General features: G+C 37.6%; 1 protein-coding gene across 3 annotated transcripts in view; it reads left to right on the forward strand.

The window, feature by feature from the left end:
• The window catches only part of LOC127631564 (protein furry homolog), an 83,379-nt gene that overhangs the window by 31,564 nt on the left and 30,763 nt on the right, over positions 1-21,052 (forward strand). For all 3 annotated transcript variants that reach the window (XM_052109729.1, XM_052109730.1, XM_052109731.1), the window contains exons 8-31: positions 986-1,154; positions 1,364-1,456; positions 1,612-1,710; positions 1,803-1,904; positions 1,991-2,094; positions 5,273-5,381; positions 5,677-5,763; positions 5,851-6,022; positions 7,281-7,413; positions 7,893-8,000; positions 9,543-9,798; positions 10,031-10,207; positions 12,981-13,067; positions 13,438-13,697; positions 14,127-14,316; positions 14,435-14,559; positions 15,306-15,363; positions 15,611-15,702; positions 15,801-15,973; positions 17,018-17,178; positions 18,631-18,741; positions 19,658-19,812; positions 20,413-20,512; positions 20,620-20,791. In XM_052109729.1, coding sequence (XP_051965689.1) covers positions 986-1,154; positions 1,364-1,456; positions 1,612-1,710; positions 1,803-1,904; positions 1,991-2,094; positions 5,273-5,381; positions 5,677-5,763; positions 5,851-6,022; positions 7,281-7,413; positions 7,893-8,000; positions 9,543-9,798; positions 10,031-10,207; positions 12,981-13,067; positions 13,438-13,697; positions 14,127-14,316; positions 14,435-14,559; positions 15,306-15,363; positions 15,611-15,702; positions 15,801-15,973; positions 17,018-17,178; positions 18,631-18,741; positions 19,658-19,812; positions 20,413-20,512; positions 20,620-20,791 — 3,293 coding nt within the window. The remainder of the gene's footprint in view (positions 1-985; positions 1,155-1,363; positions 1,457-1,611; positions 1,711-1,802; positions 1,905-1,990; positions 2,095-5,272; positions 5,382-5,676; positions 5,764-5,850; positions 6,023-7,280; positions 7,414-7,892; positions 8,001-9,542; positions 9,799-10,030; positions 10,208-12,980; positions 13,068-13,437; positions 13,698-14,126; positions 14,317-14,434; positions 14,560-15,305; positions 15,364-15,610; positions 15,703-15,800; positions 15,974-17,017; positions 17,179-18,630; positions 18,742-19,657; positions 19,813-20,412; positions 20,513-20,619; positions 20,792-21,052) is intronic.

The following is a 21,052-nucleotide window of genomic DNA, read 5'->3' on the forward strand; positions in this document are numbered from 1 at the left end:
ACAGCCGACACAGCCAAAAAACTGATTATGATAATTTTTTGTGTGCAAATAAATTATTGTTAACACACATACACACAAACACACACTCATTCATTAATTTAATTTTTATTTAATTTTAAGGTGCAAGTCTCTCTGCCAGAAAATTCTAAGGAATGGTGTTTGTGCACCTGCTTTAATAGCAGACAGCTAAAAAGGCTGGGCTCAAACACCATAGCTAGTATTAGAATATTGGCGCTATTGTAGAGAGGTCTAAACTAGGTCGTGTGGAAGAACACTCCCCATATACGTTAGTAAAACGCAGTGTCTCATTCCCTTCATCTCTGGGAACCGAGGTTACGTACGTAACCGAGACGGTCTCCTGTTGCACCCAGTGACAAAATTGCTGATAATGTGAACATTATGCAAGTCATTGATTTCCGAAATAACGAAAGTGAATGAGAATGATTTGTTTACTCAAAAGATTCATTTCAAAACACAGTTTCATTCGCAAATGAAACACCAGAATATTAGCTGAAAACTAGGCATAAATGAAGCGATAGAGATTGGAAAAAATGATGGAAGTACAGTATGGCGAACAGTACATAAAGCACGGATTTATGTGCATCACGTTAAATAACAAACCATGTCTACAGTGTTTTCTTTTCTGAGATGTTTGCAAATTACATTTTAGAACCTCAGAAAACTAATGAGACAAACCCAACACCGACATTCAAAGCTGAGCCAGTTGACTTTCGTTGTAAATAGTCAGGATTGACAAACCAAAAACTAACTATGACCAGTCACACCACAGTGCAAAGCCACATTTTCAATACCATTCATTTATTTCGACAGTGGAGGACGATTTATCACAAGCTTTGTAGAGTATTCAACCATGGATTGATATGATGTGCTCTCAAAAACGGGCTCAACTGTCACACTGAATACGGTAAGCAAATTTTGCATTTATTGGGAATAATCAACATACAGTTTGTGCTTCTTATTGTAGATTTCCTGCTGTAAAAAAGAAGTTCATGAGTGAGCTGAAAGAGCTCCGTCAGAAGGAGCAGAGCCCGTACGTGGTCCAGAGCACCATCAGCCTCATCATGGGTGTTAAGTTCTTCAGAGTGAAGATGTATCCCGTAGAGGAGTTTGAAGCCTCCTTTCAGTTCATGCAGGTAATAAACCAAGAATCTTTAGACCATCTTCCATTCACAAAGCACAGCACTACTAGTTTGATTTGTGATCTTTATTTAATAATTATGTATTTACTGAATTTGGAGACTTTCTCAGACAAGGCTATAGTGGAAAGTTTAATAACGTCAGTCTCAGAATAGGGTTTAGCTTAACCCTCTATTGCACTATGCTGTGTTTCTTTCTGTCACAGGAGTGTGCACAGTATTTCCTGGACGTGAAAGACAAAGACATCAAACACGCTTTAGCAGGACTCTTTGTGGAAATCCTGGTTCCTGTTGCAGCGGTTAGAGAAATGTTATAAAAATCTCTTAATATTCTGGTTGTTTGTAACACCAACCACATTGTCTTATTTACATGTATTTTGCTCCTTCTTAACCATACATCTGAGAATGTATACTTTATTCATTGTTCTGCTCATTCTGTATACTTTTACTGAAGGCTGTCAAGAATGAGGTTAATGTTCCTTGTCTAAGGAACTTTGTGGAGAGCTTGTATGATTCCACCTTGGATCTGTCAACAAGAAAAAAGCATTCTCTGGTCAGTCATGCTTTCAAATGGATAAGTGTTTAATACTGTGTGATAAGATACATTTTGAACATTACAGTATACCAATGTCTTTGGTCTGTTAGGCTTTGTATCCACTGGTGACGTGTTTGCTGTGTGTCAGCCAGAAACAATTCTTCCTCAACAGATGGCATGTCTTTCTCAACAACTGCCTCTCCAATCTTAAAGTATGTCAGAGTTCTTCTTCGTTTATTAATTTTCAAACTATTAGTGCAACCAGGATAGCCAGGATTACTATGCTTCCTCATTACAGAGCAAGGACCCCAAAATGGCACGGGTAGCATTGGAATCCCTCTACCGACTCTTGTGGGTCTACATGATCCGCATTAAATGCGAGAGCAACACTGCGACACAGGGGTAAGCATGTCCCTAAACTGTAACTACTTGTGTTGAGCTATATATTGAGTTGAGGGAGGAGCAAACTGATTTTATGTAATACAAGCCATATTTAATGAATATCAGTTTTCTTGGTGGAGTTTTTGAAGGGCTAAAAAAAACTAAATTAAAACAATTGTCTGTACCCTGCCTTTCCCATGGCCATCACTCCAATGAACCAGGCACTGACCTCACCTTTTAGTCCTTCTCAGTGGTAGTAGGGTGTCGAGTAAAAAAGCAATATATTACAGTCGTTGTGCCTCAGGTGAAGGGGTTTAAGGCTTGGTAATTACTAAAAGTGTTGCCAGAAATGGGTGGAGAAAGGAGTGAGTCTGGTGGTCATTTGTGATGGGTGTTGGAACGCCAAGATGGTCCAATGGGAATCAAAGTCTTGGCAAAAACAACTATATACAGTACACACCCATGGGCTTCAGGGCCTTCAGGGCCTGAGCTGAACAGTGAAGAAGTGTTGATTTCTTATGTTTTTAATCCATAATAGATTGATCAGGATTATCATAACATGTGGTTGACGTTGTTTGGGAAAGGGTGTACAATCCTTAGAGCATTTCAACACCAGAAGGGGAAGTTGTGGTAGTATTTTTTTAATAGTGAGCTTTGTTCGGAATGGAAAACTAGCTTACTGTGCAGCAGCATACAATTTTCTATTATTATTATTTGTTTTAAATAGTATGTGACACAGTACACATTATGCAGTTATAAACAATTCAAATAGTAGGATGCTTAATTGTTGGGACATGATTGTTACGTACATGTTTAGAGGAATGTTCTGGGTTCAACAGAAGTTAAGTAAGGGATAATACACAGTCAGGAGGAGTCTTGTTTAAGCCTCAATGGGTTTATTTTGTGATAACAACCAGCTTTGTGATAACAACCGTTTATTTTTAGCGAAATTATTCCGCTAAATAAACGGTTACTCACCAAATGAATCAATAAATGGAAATGGAATCTTTTATTTGCACTGAAATAATGTAATTATGTGAGGGAAAAAAAAATTGCTGAACAGCTATTTTCCACCTCCCGTTTGCGTCGAAGTTCTGTTGGTGTTTATTTTGTAATTAATGACTGTCTGAGTGTCATGACCGAAAGAGAAGTGGTGGTGATGTAGTGGCTAAAGCACACTTAAGGCTGTTAATCAGGGCTGTTAATCAGAAGGTCGCTGGTTCGAACCCCACGGCCACCACCATTGTGCCCTTGAGCAAGGCACTTAACTCCAGGTTGTTCCGGGGGGATTGTCCCTGTAATAATTGCACTGTAAGTCGCTTTGGATAAAAGCATCTGCCAAATGCATAAATGTAAATGTAAACTAGGTCGCGAGTACAAGCGGCCAAAATGGGCCCCCTCAGAAGGGTGGTGGGCTTCTCCCTTAGAGATAGGGTGAGGAGCTCAGTCATCCGTGAGGAGCTCGGAGTAGAGCCGCTGCTCCTTTGCGTCGAAAGGAGTCAGTTGAGGTGGTAAGGATGCCCCCTGGCCGCCTCCCTAGGGAGGTGTTTCAGGCACCTCCCTAGGGAGGTGGCCTCGGGGAAGACCCAGGATTAGGTGGAGAGATCTCCACACTGGCCTGGGAACGCCTCGGGGTCCCGCAGTCAGAGCTGGTTAATGTGGCTCGGGATAGGGAAGTTTGGGACCCCCTGCTGGAGCAGCTGCCCCCGCGACCCGACTTGGATGGATGGATGGACTGTCTGAGTTGAAATTAGCTTACTTGTATAGAATGCACAGTGATCCGAGAAGTAGTAAAGATGGCTCGCAATTCCAGCGTGGTCTGAAATGTGGATGTGCTGTTGTTACTCAGAAATATCAGACCATTAGATGATATTGACCAAACAGAACAGATTATTCTAGTGAACCGTGAAATAAACTCAATTAACAGCATTTTTGGGAATGACAATAAATCATTTTGACTCCCCTCTTTAAGTAAAAAAAATAAGAGGGAAAAAAATCACAGAAACAGTAAGGCACTTACAATGGAAGCAAATGGGGCCAGTCCATAGACGCTAAAATACACACAAAACATAAACGATATACATTTGATCAATATTTCTGTGTAATAATACTAACTTTGCCTGTGTAAAGTTATATCCAATATTTCAACTTAATTATAATAACAACAAAACCTCATTGTCCTGATTTTGGATAAATCTTTACACAGATAAGGTTAGTTGTAAACTGTTTTACTACTTGAGACTAGTGCAAGGATTAGGATAGCTGTAAGGCAGGAACTAGAATAGGGGAGGACATGGGAAGGTGGAGGGATGGCAGAAGGTTTGTCGCCAGGGTGAGGTATCCTGCTGCTTAAACAGTATATTCTACATTTAATTGATTGATTTGATGGGCAAGTTCCTCTCGAACCTTTGTTTATTAACTAAATTTATGTTTACTTTTGAAACGGGGTGTATTTTAGCATTTATGGACTGGCCCCATTCACTGCCATTGTAAGTGCTTTACTGTAACTGTGATTTTTGCCTATTTTATTTTATTTTTTAAATAAAGGATGGGCAAGTTGAAATAATTTTTGTGGTGTAACAGTATAAGGACAGGCAAGGAGGAGGTGGGAACCGGCTGTACTGTACAGTAAACGTAAATTTAATGTCAAAACTCAAACTTAAAAAAATATAAAACAAACACAAAGACACATGCAACGCGGCCGGGTGTGTGTGTGTGTGTGTGTGTGTGTGTGTGTGTGTGTGTCTCTCTCTCTCTCGCTCTCTCTCTCTCTAACTGGTGTCCCATAGCTCCCTTTATCTGGCTCTCCTGCTGATCGGCTGATTCAGCGCCGGCTGTGCACCATCACTGCCCAGCCACACCCTCCTCATCATCACATGTGGTTATCAGCATTATGCCACAAATGCTGTTAATTAAGCTTAACTTTTATTAAACTTGTACAATTCCTATAATTACTCAAACAGAATCCAGTTATATATAGATATATATTACTTTAGTCATGGTTCATTTGACTTCAACCAAGCTCTTTTTAATCTTAAAATAAAAGTGATTTCACATATAGGGCAAGCTAAGCTCTGCCACTGTAATGCTAATTATAACAAGTTATCTGTGTCATCATGCTTTGAACTTCTTTTTGTGTATGTGTCAATCATTAAATCTAAACTTGTTATTGGTTAACACTGTGATTTCGCCCCCACAGACGCCTCAACTCTATTGTGACGACTCTGTTCCCCAAAGGATCTCGTAGCGTGGTTCCTAAAGACATGCCTCTCAATATATTCATTAAAATTATCCAGTTTATTGCACAGGTATGTCTGCTATGTTATGACAGACAGTCATATCTAAAAAATAAGACCCCAATGTAAGTCTGTTGTTGGCTGTTAAACCATGATACAAGACTTAACTCTTGTTTGTTGTGAAAACTAGTGAGTATACTGTACTGTATGCCTATGGACAGAAATTAGTTTTGCTACCAAAATAAAAATTCAGTGACTGATCAAATTCCTGTCATAATTTGCAACACTATGGGTTGTAATATTACTGATGCATTATGTGTGTTATTTACATTTTGCATTTATTTCCTCATTCTCTTTTCTCATACAGGAAAGACTTGACTTTGCAATGAAAGAAGTCATTTTTGACCTGTTGTGTGTTGGAAAACAAGCAAAAGCCTTTAGTCTTAATCCAGAGGTAAATATCAAATACTGTACATTTAGTAGCTTTATTTCAGTCTATTTCAATTTATCATGGTTGATGTCATGTATGTGTGATATCTAGAGAATGAATATAGGTCTCAGAGCATTCCTGGTCGTTGCTGACAAGCTGCAGCAGAAAGATGGCGAACCCCCCATGCCCAACACAGGAGCCACGCTACCATCTGGGAACACGCTACGGGTCAAAAAGACATACCTGAGCAAACCTCTCTCTGAGGAGGAGGCAAAAGTCATGGGCAAGTTAATAAAACAGTAAAGTTTTCAGCAGAAGTTTTTACAGGAGGCCCTGAAGGATGTGTAGAACTGAAAACTACTTTTACAGTGGCTCAAAAAGGTATTAGGACACTTAAGCCACACTTCTCAATCAAAAGTGCTAACAAATAGAACTGTTTTAGGATTTAAATGATAAAACAATAGATATACTGTACTGTTAAAGATTTAGACAAAAAGTACACTTTTTGATATGAATGCTTTATGGAACATATCCGTAGTGATGATAACTGATGCTTATTCTAAGAAAAGGCCTAGCATCATTGGTTTGCAGATGTCAGTTAGCTTGATATTTGGTAAACAATGCAATAAGAGTAAAAAATGTTAAGTATGGCTTAAGTGTCCAAATCTTTTTGGGACCATGTTACTGTATCTATAGTTGCTGTAGTGATTCTCCGTTTTAAAACATTTGGAAATGGATGTGGCCCTTTTTTGCATCTGAAAGGCACTTGTTCGCATTAAAGGGATAGTTCACCCAAAAAGAATTACATTCTCTCATCATTCACTCACCCTCAGGCCATCCCAGATGTGTATGACTTTCTTTCTTCAGCAAAACACAAACAAAGATTTTTAGAAAAATATCTCAGCTCTTTAGGTCCATACAATGCAAGTGATCAGACATTTTTAGCTCCAAAAATAACATAAAGGAAACATAAAAGTAATCCACATGACTCCAGTGTTTAAATCTAGATCTTCAGAAGCAATATAAGTGTGGCTGAGAAATAGAACAATATTTTTACAATAATATATATTATAATTTTTTATTCTAAATATCCACTTTAACATTCACTTTCAGATGTGAAAGTGAAACTAAACAGGCACCACATGTGACATTTAGATGTAAAATTTAAAGTGAAAGTGTAGATTTAGAGTAAATGTTTCTTTCCCACATCTATTATATTGCTTCTAAAGATATGGATTTAACCACTGGCGTCATTACTTCTTTGTTTCCTTTATGTGCCTTTATGTTCGGATGTCTGGTCACCTTTCACTGATATTGTATGGACCTACAAAGCTGAAATATTCTTCTAACAAACTTTGTTTGGGTTTAGCAGAAGAAAAAAATCAGCAAATCTAGGATGGCATGAGGGTGAGTAAATGATGAGAGAATTTTCTTTGTTGGGTGAACTATCCATTTAATATATAAACATTTATGGAAAAAATGATATAAAATGTGCCCTTATATTACAGTTTTTCACTGTCTTTGTGTTTTCGACCTCTCAGGAATGTCCCTCTATTACTCCCAAGTGCGAAAAGCTTTAGACAACATCCTGAGACATTTGGATAAGGAAGTAGGCCGCTGTATGATGCTGAGTAACGCACAGATGCTGAATAAGGAACCCGAGGATATGATCACGTATGTGACACATGACATGATTTGCTCTGTCACAAAAGAGTGATGATTTTTATACACCATTAGCTAAATTAATGTTTAAATAATCTACATTCAAATCAGTCTAGTATTTTAGACTTCTGAAGTTTACATGCTATGTTCATGCTGGTGTTGACATGAATGAAAAAAAGAGACAAAATAAGAATGAATGAAATATACATTAAACATAAATCCTCATACTCATCCAATATTACACATATATACACAGTCAGGTTGGGAGAATCATACTCAAAATGATACATTGATATTGATTGTCCGCATTCAAAGCTGTCTCTCTTTGCAATAATATTTGTCTTTAACTCTGTTCAATATCGTCTCAATATTGTCTCAATCTAAATTTCTGCAGACACCTGTCTGATCCAATAATCAAACTAAAAGTGTTTTATAGCCTATTAAAAGCATTTACTTCTGTTCAGTCTAATGTAACCTCTCTACATTGGCAGGGGTGAGCGAAAGCCGAAAATTGACCTCTTTAGGACATGCATGGCTGCCATTCCACGCATCCTTCCTGATGGCATGTCCAAGTCGGAACTCATAGACCTTTTGGCACGGTGAGTATGTTTATATGTGTGATGCGTGAATTGGTGTGTCAGAAGAATTTACTTTGACGAATTGCCCAATACGGTCAGGTTTCCACAAAGCTACAGTAAAATGATCTCACCAAGCTGCCAGCTTAAATAGAATGTCAAAATGCAAGGTTGTTGAAATCAGACTTATTTCTTCATGTTTAATCTATTAGGTCAGACTAATAGACCTCCTCTGGGGCTGTGGAGAGACTTTGCCACTGTAATGGAAGATCTTGGAAATTACAGTGATTATTTATAAGATCTGGTGCATAGAACTATTTTGATATGTCTGGAGAAAATGTTTTAAGGAGGGGATTTTTTTTCTTTTTTTCGTATTGTCTGACTTAAACTGCTAAGGTTTTCAATATATTCTGCCCAAATGCTTGCAGCATAATTATAAAATTAAAGGAAACCTCTTCTTATGTTCAAATACTTTTAATCATTGGTGATCCTATTTTTATGTCTTTTCATTTATATTTATTATAATATTGTAAGTATGTACTGATAATTGGTTTGACCAATATAACAGATAGTTACACTTTTCAACTTAATTATTGGTTTTGGGACTATTGATAAAGTTAGACATAGCTCAAAACAAAGATCTTTAAAAACTCTTAGATTTCAATATGCTGAAAATGTACTTTACTAAGTTATTTGAACCATGTAAAGAGGAGACTAGGACAAGTGTAATTTGTCAATAAATGGATTAAATAAATTATTTGTTGACTTTGTACTAGAGGTGGACCGATACTATCTTTTGATACTATCTGATACGATAACTAAGGTGGTGGTAAAGGCTGATAGCCAATTAATCAGCTGATAGTTTTTAGAATTGATTTATTGAATGTCAAAAAAAATCTTATTCTTTTCTTACTATGAGAATCACAGACAAAGAGTCCTTAATTAATAAAATCCCAGATGCAGTTTATTGTTCAACCAAAATCCACAAAATAACCAGGAAAAATTTAGATTTGGTGCTTATTTAAGACTTTTAAGTAAAAACAAGCCCGAAACACACTGGAGACACTTATTTTGAAATGACGAAATGATGAAAAAACTATCTGCAACTATTGCCATACATTCTTGCCGATACAATAGTTCCAAAAAGCACCGGCACCGATTTAATCTGTAAAACCGTTATACCGCCTACCTCTACTTTTCACAATATTAGTGTTACAAAGCAGGCTGTTTACCTTCTGAGGTTAGTGTTGAATTATTAAGCTATTGTTTTGTCTTAAAGCATAAATAAAACAAGAATTAAAACTGGTTATGCATAATAGTTATCAGACACTTAAAAATAATCAGTATTGATATCAAACATGAAAAAGCAATATCGGTCTATGTCTGTACAGTATGCTGTAATATTGCAACCTGGACACTGGCCCTATGCCAATAAGTCCTCCATTTGCTGGAATTCTGTTAATTGTACACACATAAAATCATGTACTTTTTCAGTATACACCTTTGTAATGTAAGCCAACTGTGGAAACCACATTCTTGTTAATTCTGTCTGGCTGTCTTTTACAGGTTAACAGTCCATATGGATGATGAACTGCGTCTTATAGCTCAGAATTCCCTGCAGAGTCTAATAGTGGACTTTTCCGACTGGCGAGAGGAAGTTCTCCTGGGCTACTGCAGCTTCCTGCTGCGTGAGGTGCAGGACACACACCAAGGTCTGCTTGACTCCTCAGTTAAACTGCTGCTACAATTACTTGCCCAGTGGAAAATGGCCCTGCTAAGCACCAGCAAGAGCCTGGACACTTCTAAGATCTGCTCCACTGAAGTAAGGGGCTAAAAGAAAGCTTGTTTTAGTTTGGAGGTTTTACCAATATGGATGAAAACTCACAAAAGAGATCTATTTAACATATAGTTTCAAAAAAGGTCCCAGTAGTGTCTCAAACTGTGCTAAGAGTTGCCAAGACACCAAAGTCTGCATTTAAAAGACAAAGATTTTACTGTGAGCTCAAGCTATTTTCTACACCATACTCAAAGTAATCTGTGTGTGTGCACTTCAGTTGTTACAGAGTAACTCCAGGCTGCCTGCAGAACGGACCCCTCACTCTGCAGTACTACACGCTGTTGAGGGTCTCGCTCTAGTGCTACTGTGCTCCTGCCAGACCGCCACACGTAAACTAGCTGTGTCCATCCTTCGAGAAGTCCGCCAAATCTTCCTCACCATCGGACAGACTGAAGTAAGAGGCACTTGGAGCCCGAGTCAGCCCAAATGAAGTCAATTCAAACATATTTGTCTGTACATACACTCAGTTAACCCTCTGGGGTCTCAGAGTGTTTTGGACCCTGGAGAAGTTTTGACATGCCTTGACATTTGTGCTTTTTCAGTTGCTTAAAATCATTAATATGATAACACTGTATTCAGCACAAACTGGGCTAGAATAATATGTGAGCAACATGTGTGTACATGTTTGTATTTTTGAGAAGATAACGTTTATGCATGGTTTTTGAAATAAATTAATTTTAAGTCATAAAAAAACACATACTAAACATTTGTCCACAAGAATTTTGAGAACTGGATCTTGTAGCCTAGAGATGGTGAAAACCTTCCTGATCACTCTTTCATACAAAACAATTTAGTCATTTAACTTTTGTGTTAGAAAGGTCATATGTGAGGAGGCGTGAACTATCATGAATATTGATTGTATTTCACACCTGAGGAGACAAAGACCCTCCCCTGGGCCTATCAATGAGGAATGTGACAGAAAGAGAATGAATGTGAGGAGACTTAATGATCAAAATCAAGTTTTAAGTTAAAAGACGTAATCTGACTATACATTTTCTTTACATAAAGACTTTACTTAATTTTAGACCTACACTACCATTTATAAGAAGTCTCTTCTGCTCACTAAGGATGCATTTATTTGTTCCAAAATACAGTAAAAACAAACTTTACCGCACTCACAAATACAGGGCATATGTGATTTGGATTTGAAGCTTGAAGTTACAGCAATGATCAAACTGTCAATATAAAAAAAAAATTAAAACAATGACAGCAACATTAAGAAACCTGCACCGAGCGAGCACAAACGAGCGAGTCAGAAAATGAGCGCATTGGACGAGATAAGGAAAATGCATGACTGACGTTACAGATCCGGGAGATAATTTTGTTATTTCTTTTTAATGGATTGTTTCTTTCAACAGCACAAACCGGCACAAATCAAGCACAAACAAATTTCACCGGTTTGGATCGAATTGGACGATATGGGGTGGAAAGTGTCATCACAGCCCCGAATCATATTTGTTATTTCTAAAGAATGGAAATAGATAAAGTGCTAATATTAACGGCACAAACCGACACATATCGAGCACAAACGAATGACACCAGTTTGGAGCGATTCGGACGACATGGGGTGGAGAGTGACATCACAGCCCCGATTCATATTTGTTATTTCTAAGGAATGGAAATAGATAAATTGTTCATTGTAATGGCACAAATCCAGCACAAACGAATGACACTGGTTTGGAGTGATTTAGACAACATGAGTGGAGAATGACGTCACCACTCCCAAATTTTTTTTTGCTATATCTAAGGAAGGGAAATAGTTATAAAAAAAATGTAATGGCACAAACCGAGCACAAACAACCAGCACCTGTTTGGATCGATTTGAACGAGACGAGGTGGAAAGTGACGTCACACAGCCCAAAAAGAATGCTTAATATCTCAAACACCAAAGCAGCACAAACGTGAATTTTTGCAGCACAAATCAGCACAAACACAGCACAAACAAATTAAATAGTTTTGGTGATTATTTAATTATATATGGTGCCAACTTCACGGAGGCCAAAACAGTGATATTGTGAACTCTTTTTGCTAGTTAAATTAACAGTTTTCTATTTTAATATATTGTAAAATGCAATTTGTGATCAAAGCTGAATTTTCAGCATCATTACTGCAGTCTTCAGTGTCACATGATCCTTCAGAAATCATTATAATATGCTGATTTACTAATATGGGCATATTTACATCACATTTTACACATTTACACCAGAACACATATTTGCAAGCACAAGCTTTGTTGATGATAATGAGGCAGCATAAACAATAGTTAAAATATAATCTAAACATATAATCTAAACATTCATATTATTTTTCTTTCAAATTACATATCATATTTATATCATATAACATACAATTTAAAAGCCTGCTTTAGCTGAAATAACATTTAAATGTAACTAGAACTCGCCTATTAGGACATATTTCAAATGTCAATACTCTGAATCCTGGCTGGCAAGTCTGGAAACAGTCCCACTAGTAAAATATGTACATGTTTATATAAAATAGCATGTCAACTAATTAAAACTAAATGACTTACTTGGCTGGTTTATTCTTCTTCTGAATAAATGTGGACTCTTCCTAACCTGTGTATCGTCCCATCTTCCAAACGCGCAGAAAAGTGAATGAACTTGATGCTTTTTAAGGCACAGTCAGGGGCGTTTACCATTTGCATTGATCGCCTCAGTACATTACCGTATGAATAGCGCCTTCTGCCCATGTGTGTGATCACATTAGGGATAATTAGCTGAGCCAGGGGAAATTGTTCATTGCTTTGTTTCATACAAATTACATTGCAGGAGATTATTTTTTTAAATTTGAATTGTTTAATTTTAAGCTTTCTTTAGACATACGTTTCATGTTTGTGTGATAAATATTCACGGAGTTTCAGTTCATTTTTGTGACATGTTTTAGAAATATGCAGAGAACACAGAGACAGCTGAAAGTGCACCCTTTTTTTTCTTTATTTTACAAAAGCACAAGGTTTTGTTGTTATTGTGAGTGTACACAAATAAAAGTAGACCCTTTATATTCTCTAATGATGTCTTATTCTTATCTGTATGCCCCAAAATGATGGAGTATTTTATGTTGTTTCCGCTGTAATGACGAAAAAATCCGCTGGCGCATCGTCGACCCCAGAGGATTAATGCTTATGATTGTCTTTATTCCTTACACAGGATGATGAGAGGCCCATGATAGATGTTTTGGACCAGCTGAGTCCGGTGGTGCTCGAGAGCTTTGCCAGCGTGGCAGTGGCAGACTCGGTGAGTGCCTTTTTATTCAGTGTTTTGCGGTTTCACTTGCTTCTGTTCAGTATGTCTTGAAAGACATCACTTAAAACCCTCTGTATCTCTACAAAGTGTCTTCTGTGTTGAGCAAATGAGGTAAAAGTTTCAAGGTCTGGGGTTAAAGCTTCATATCATATACTAAGAGAATATATATTACAATATATATTACAGTATATTATAGTACCTGATGATTCTTAGTTGAAATTCTTAGTTCAAATACTTTTAGACACAAAAACAAGTGTTTATCCTAAATCAGTATTTTATCAAATGGGTTTCATATCTTTGCTTTGGTGAAATAGCTTTTGGTGATCTCTCCCCCATGACCCCTCTTTCCTTGGCCTTGCAGGCGACTCTCCCGGCTGGGCAGCATGCAGACTTGCAGTGGCTGGTGGAGTGGAACGGGTCTCTGGTCGGCAGTTATTACGATGTGCGGAGCCCGTCTCGTGTGTGGATCTTGGCTCAGTCTTTGAAAGAGCCTTGGGCTATGTGCCTCTTCAGTCTTCTGAGACAAGAGTACCTCCCCAAGCACTGCCCCACGGCACTCAGCTACGCATGGCCCTATGCATTCACCCGCTTGCAACTCCTCATGCCCTTACTCGAGCCCAGGTGAGGGGTGGATAACACATTTAAAGGTCTTTTGACCTTTAAAGGTTTCTCATTGAGAGGTTCCTCTGTGGACAGGCCTCTATTGCACTCTTCAATTTAGCTGTAATAGTTGCAGCCCTATAGGTTGTTATGTAATAATTTTAAACCTAAGTAGACAAGGCTTTAACCTGCACTCAGATTGCAGGAGGTTTTTAAGCTTGGACTCTCTTCTATAGTTTAAGCTTTTAATGGCTCCTCACACTAGCTATTGCCTTATTATGTTACTGCACTTGCACATTATATGTGGTTCTGCCCATCATAGCTACCCTGTGCAATCCTCTTTGTGTCGACCTTCTTTTTCATACATTGATAATAATAGAGCATCTCTCAACACAGCTGTCCACATTGAACAATTGGTACAATGCTGACTGTTCTGACTGTATCTTTTAGCAACCCAGCTAATGCTAAAAAGACAAGCTCGGCTGGTTCAGCAGACAGCTATGTGTCTCTCTGGAGAAACTACCTGATTCTGTGTTTTGGGGTGGCCAAACCCAGCATCATGAGTCCGGGTCACCTCCGAGCCTCCACCCCTGAGATCATCGCACCCAGCATAGACAGCAATATCAGCTATGACAATAAGGTGGGTGGGGCTTCTTTTGTGTCATATCTATTCTAACTTATGTAAAATTATGTTTGTGTAATTTGAATTATTGACTGATTTATTTACAAATTGGTTTCTTTCACTTTTGGTTTATTAGATTCTGGGGACCCCATCTGTCGCTTGGCTTCTGAAGCAGTTGGTCCCACTGATGCGGTCAGAGAGCATTGACATCACAGAGTCTTTGGTGCTTGGATTTGGTCGCACAAACTCACTAGTTTTCAGGTACTATTTAGCACACTTGGAGGCCCTAATTAAAGACGTTTGATATTTTGATATATGTGGCTAACTCAGAAACCATTGTAAACATTTAGATGGGTTTATCTCCAGCAAGATGTCACATTGTATTAGTGCCATTTCATAATATAAGCTTTTTGAATTAATTTCCACTTTGTTTCTCACTTGATCTTGGCTGTTGCATCAAATGGCAGTACAGCAAATTTTTTTAAATGCCATAAGCAGCACATGTCTGATGTTCACATTCCAGTCATTCCTCAGCCGTGTGCTTGTCATGCTTTTGAATTCCTTAATTTTGATAAGGTAAAGCAAAAACCACTCAGTATGTAATTGATTTCATAAATGTCTTGACAGAGAAAACTATTAAAATATCTGTCATGGAACAACATCCAGTTTACTTTATAATTCCATTAGTTTTGCTACGACTCTGTTTCGATAGAAAATAGATTTAATATGCCAAATTATTTTAAGACTCCATGTGAATTATTTTACCTGTATATTTAATCTTTTAGTTTTTCCCTGTTAAACCAAATTTGAGATCATTCAGTAATCTGAACAATCTTCTCCAAAGCATTGACCAGAAGTCGTATTGCATAGTGTTGTCTGCCTTTTTATAGTTCTTGGAATCAGAGAAGAATTTAGGGGAAGAGCAATTATTGCTCTGGAAACAGTGGCAGCACTGTATTGATTCTTCTTCAGTCTTATTGATTTTATATTTGATGTGTCTCATACAGGGAGCTGGTTGAGGAACTTCATCCTTTGATGAAGGAAGCTTTAGAAAGGAGACCTGAGGTCAGTTCAGTAATTTTTTTAATTGTTCATTTAGATCATTTGGAATGTGCCATGACTTATTTTGTTGTAAATGAATCACTCAAGTTATACATTAATATTTAATAAACGATTTAATAATACTAGAATGTATTACTATCTTATACCATCAGGGTACCATTGTACAACCACTGTATTTTAAATCTAAACATATGTGAAATCAGGATGTGTTATTTTTATTTGCTTAGAAAGTCTCTCATGTATTCTCCAGAATAAAAAGCGTCGAGAGAGGAGAGATCTGCTGAGACTCCAGCTCCTCAGGATATTTGAGCTGTTAGCAGACGCTGGTGTGATCAGTGACAGGTGAGAAGGATATTATTATGGATTATGTTCCACCATCACCTATCATTATGAACTCTCAGGCTTACAAAAATGAAATGATCCCTCTCTCTGTCTCTCAGCACTAATGGAGCTCTGGAACGGGATACTCTGGCCCTGGGCGCTCTCTTTCTTGAGTATGTGGATCTGACCCGGATGCTTCTGGAAGCTGAGAATGACAAAGACATGGAAATTCTCAAAGACATCCGAGCTCACTTCAGTGCCATGGTGGCCAACCTTATACAGTGCATCCCAGGTAAAAAAAGCACAATAGATTTCACAATCTGAACATAAAGTTACATTTTCATTTTGGCTGACGTAACTAATCCCTCCTCATAGCCATCCTTTCCTTTTTGGTTTGCAGTGCATACTTTTCCCAATCCAATCAATTCCTGATGGACAAAGCCATGTCCCACCATACATTTGTTCTAGTTGAATATCCTGTTTCAATATGTCAGATAATGTAAAAAGTAAAATAGGTTATGGACTTCATTTAATCTTGTGACTCACTTTTATGTTATCCCTCCTCATTTATAAGTCACTACAATTCTCCAAAGACTTAATAATATTTACAGAACAGCAAGTGTTCATGAATAGTCATCATGTTATCCTTCCTGCTTTGAATATTTAATTCCCATAATTAAAGTCATGACATAATACTGATTGCCACAAAGTTGCGCCTTGCTTTGGGAAATGTTTCACATTTTCTTTGTTTAGGAAATAGAATTCACAGTATATTTGGTCACAGGCGCCGACTCCTGACTTTGACCTTGATTCAGACTCTACCCAGTGGAGAAACTGCCTAAAATAGATGGAGATTAGATGAAGGGCCACTTCATTGGCATACGATGACTCATAAATGATCTGATTATTACCCTATCCTCCCTCAAAATGCTAAAACAGTTAGTAATGTTTCAAATTTTAAGGAACATTTAAAAAAATATTTTTCATTTAAAGGGATAGTTCACCCAATGGAAAATTCTATTATCATTTACTTAGTCTCATGTTGTTCAAAATATTTTTGACTATATTTCTTATCCAAAACCATGGCTTAACCAATGGTGTGGGTCTGGGGCGGGACTATCTCTTTGTATTGTCAATGGCACAAAGGGGGAGTGTTCGAGAAGCCAATTTGAAAACCGTCTTTTTTCAAGTCTGTTTTTTACTCTAGTGGTGCACAGATGACATAGTTCACATTTAAAGTATTCAAATGTCATGTTTTTTTATTAATCCTCCTTATTATATTAACATCTAATCCATCTGTTTCTCTTCTCCCATCTCTTTTGTATTTGTGTCTTAGTGCATCATCGGCGTTTCTTTTTTCCTCAACAAAACCTTCGTCACCACCTCTTCATCCTCTTCAGCCAATGGGCTGGCCCCTTCAGTATCATGTTCACTCCCCTGGATCGCTATAGCGACCGGAACCATCAGATTACTAGATACCAGTATTGTGCCCTTAAGGTAGTACAGACTAAGTTTGTACAATTTTAAGTTAACTCTGCATTCAATGGTGCCTCAATTCTATTTTGTTCGTTAATAAATAAAAGGTGATGATAATGTATTTTCTATAATTTTTACATTTCTGTATAATTTAACCCTTTCATGTACGAGCTACTAAAATATAGATAAATATATGTTTAGAAGGTTGTTATTACTACACATTTTATGGAACTTTCATGAAGGATTCCATGCATGAAAGTGTTAACGTCTTTATGTTATTGACCATGTGTATATCCCATTGTACTCCTGAAAGTATGTGTTTGGAAAAATTAGCTTGGGAAAGACATGGACGCGTCACTGTTTATCCTAATCTCTAATTTTAAATGTTGCTTCTGTTGGTAATTCAGACTGCACTAACTTTATCTCCCAAGGTCTACTCACAGCACACAAGGCTTAGGGAATGTTGTGGTCATTTACAGTGCAAGCCCTCAGTGTGGACAGACATGCCAGAGAGACAAAAGTTTGTTCAATATGCGATGAATGAGTCCGTCTCTGATGACAGTGCATGTGTGTTTTGTTTTGTCTGAGGGAACCCCGTACTCATAAGGTTAGCTTGGTACTGACTGATGATTTGTAAAAACACAGGTGAAGTCATGTTTGTTCATACTAGAGGTTAGAATTTATGGAAAAATTACACCCACTTCTTCAACCATTCACCTTATTGTTTGTGTGTGTACGTGTATCTTCTTGTGTTGCCCTACACACCCCTTCCCCTTAATGGAATGGTGGGTGTTGTAAGACGATCATGCACAATGTTGTAGCATTTGTAAAAGGTGTGTAATTTCAGAACCCTGGTGTCACTGAAGGATTAGCTCACCCAGAAATGAACATTGTCATCATACTTTGTACTCACCCTCGTGCTGTTCCAAACCCAGAGTACTTTCATTTTTCTGTGGAACACAAAATGAGTCATTTAAAAAAATCGGATCAGTGTGATTTGGAATGAATAATTAAAGCGGATCAACCGATGCATTGAATTCAAAAGAACGATTAATTATGACATACATTTCGGCCTCTTATTTACACAAAGCCATCTTATGTCTTACGAAGACTTGTAATATTCTACACAAATCATATGGACCACTTTTCTGACACTTTTAATTTGCATTTGCAGCCTTCCTTTTTTTATGTTTGAAAGCCTCAGTGCAATTCTTCAAAATGTCTCCCTTTGTTTTCCATAGAAGAAAAAAGGTCATATGAGGGTTAGAGCATGAGGGTGAGTAAATAATGAAAGAATTTGTCCATACCATACCTTTATAACAAAATATTCACAGAGCATGATATGAGCCCTCTTCTGTGTTTCTTTGAAGTGTTTTTTGGAGGACACGATAGGACCTGAATTCCTCAAAACAGGAAATACCAAGTTAAAAAATGCTTTGCATAAAATAATGTTGTTTTGTCTTTCTTTCATAGGCCATGTCGACTGTGCTTTGTTGTGGCCCTGTGTTCGACAACGGAGGCCTCTCTCCTGATGGCTACCTCTATAAGTGGCTGGATAACATCCTTGCCTGCCAGGATCTGCGGGTATGAGGCCAAACCCTCAACACTGTTCTGAAACAGGATGACACACGTACATCTTCAATCACTTCTTTGGTTTTGATAGTGCTAAACTAACACATCTATCTTTTAAATGAATCTCAAAGTGTGTCTTTTGACCCTTAGAAAATTTGCTCAGGGATGTTTTGTACCTTTACATACACTTCTCTCTCAGATCTCTCTCTCTCTCTCTCTCTCTCTCTCTCCCCCAGCTCATAAATGAGCTATGTGTTGTTTGTATCGTTCTGAACATGTTGAATTTTAAAGTGAAAGTCTGGCTTGGTGCCCTGAAATATTAGTTGTGGAGCTAAAACATGGCAATATATCAATACAAACAATGGCACAACTCACATTAAATGCTGTTTGTTATTCATCCAAGTTTAATGTGTATATATATATATAGAAGCCAATGACTGCTACCACCAGATGCTTAAAACTGTAGTTTTACATGGTTTCTAGATAGTCAAAGTTTCTGGTCATTAGCTGGTCCAATCTGATTTAGGTGGTTGATCATACCAGCTGGTGATGCTGATGTTGACTTGGCTGAACATCTTGGCTAAGCTGTAGGGGACCTGGTTAATCATGTTCCAAAGCACAACTTTGACTGGTTGAAAGCTTAAAAAACATAATAAAAAAAAAAACATTTGTAAGAGTTGATGTTGATTGAATTCTTGGGGTAGAAGGTAATACATTCTCAACCTTGAGAATTTGAAATAATTAATTGATTAAAATGTGGTATTTCATATAAAGAGATGAGACAGTTTTTTTTATAAATGTGTAGGAAACAATATGCCCTCAAAAAAAAAAATGCCCCTGAAAATCAACTCCAGGTGGGAAGTATTACCCCTTAATGTGAAAGTTAATTTCTGACACTACACTGAACTGATCCTATGTTCCTCGGTAGGTTCATCAGCTTGGCTGTGAGGTGGTTGTTCTTCTGCTAGAACTGAACCCAGATCAGGTGAATCTGTTCAACTGGGCTGTGGACCGATGTTACACTGGCTCTTGCCAGCTGGCCTCTGGTTGCTTCAAAGCCATCGCCACTGTCTGTGGTAGCAGGTAAGTTTAGGCCTGAAAACCTAGAGCAAATGTTGAATTTTTCAGTTTACTGCATATGTAAATATTGGCAGACCATTAATTTTTCAAAGCTTGACAATGATTGCTTTTATGTCAGCGATATCACATTATATTATATCCCAACATATATTATTTTCTATTTTCTATTACATTATTACAGTAAGCAATATCACATGAGCAAGACTTCTGTTGCACTGAATATAATTATATTCCAGTGCATTACTAAATATCAGCACTTTAGAATGGCACTTGTACAAATAGTTTAGAGCTTAATTAAAACTCTTTGAAGTTTTGTCAATGCTCATCAATCAGTTACTTTGGCTACAACATTATAATTTTTATTTAAAGAGCCACTTTATACTGTATCTGATTAGGCTTCAGACTTTTTCCTTGCCAGGTTTCCTACAGTGAATAAACACTATGTTCAATAGAGATTTGGCTGTGTTTACCAGCAGTAGGTCTCATAAATTGTTTACACATACAGTACATAACAGAAGCCCCTTAATCACACTTTAAATTAAAATACTGTAGTTGACATTCTGTATGTCACTCCAGTGGATATAATCTTTTTTTCCTCCACAGATACTACTCCAGTGATATTGTGACTCTTCTGAACCTTGTTCTCTTCAAAGCGTCTGACGCAAACAGAGAGATCTATGAGATTGCAATGCAGTTGATGCAGGTGAGAAAGGGAAAGTTCTCTGCCAAAAGTTTGTCACAATAATAGAAAGTGTCCTGTCCTGGATTAAATCGTGTTTGTGTGGTAATCTGTTTCTTCTGGTTGTATAGATTCTGGAGGAGAAGCTGTCTGTGTATTCTAAGAGGATTGTGAAACAGAAAAGTAGTGGTATTCTTTATGGCACACACGGGCCTCTTCCTCCACTCTACAGTCTTTCTGTAACCCAGCTCTCCAAACAGCTTGCCAGGATGTACCCTGAACTCACACTGCCCCTCTTCTCGGGTATAAAATTAAGAGACAGAGATTGCATGTTCATGCCATCTCCCTTGTAGCTGTAGGTGTCCAAAAAAAAGGGAAAAAAATATTTTATGAAATATGATCTTAGAGGTGAAATGTGTTATTTTCTGTACCTCTAGCATCCTATAAAAGAATTTAAAATATAATGACTGGTTTCAAACAGGTTTCCCAAACACTGCCCTCCCTCTGCCATTGTTTGAAAAATCAATTATCCCACCCCAAACTCAAGCCACTTTAAACTTTCAA

Source organism: Xyrauchen texanus, chromosome 38 (genome assembly GCF_025860055.1).
Source record: "Xyrauchen texanus isolate HMW12.3.18 chromosome 38, RBS_HiC_50CHRs, whole genome shotgun sequence".
Taxonomy (NCBI): Eukaryota; Metazoa; Chordata; class Actinopteri; order Cypriniformes; family Catostomidae; genus Xyrauchen; species Xyrauchen texanus.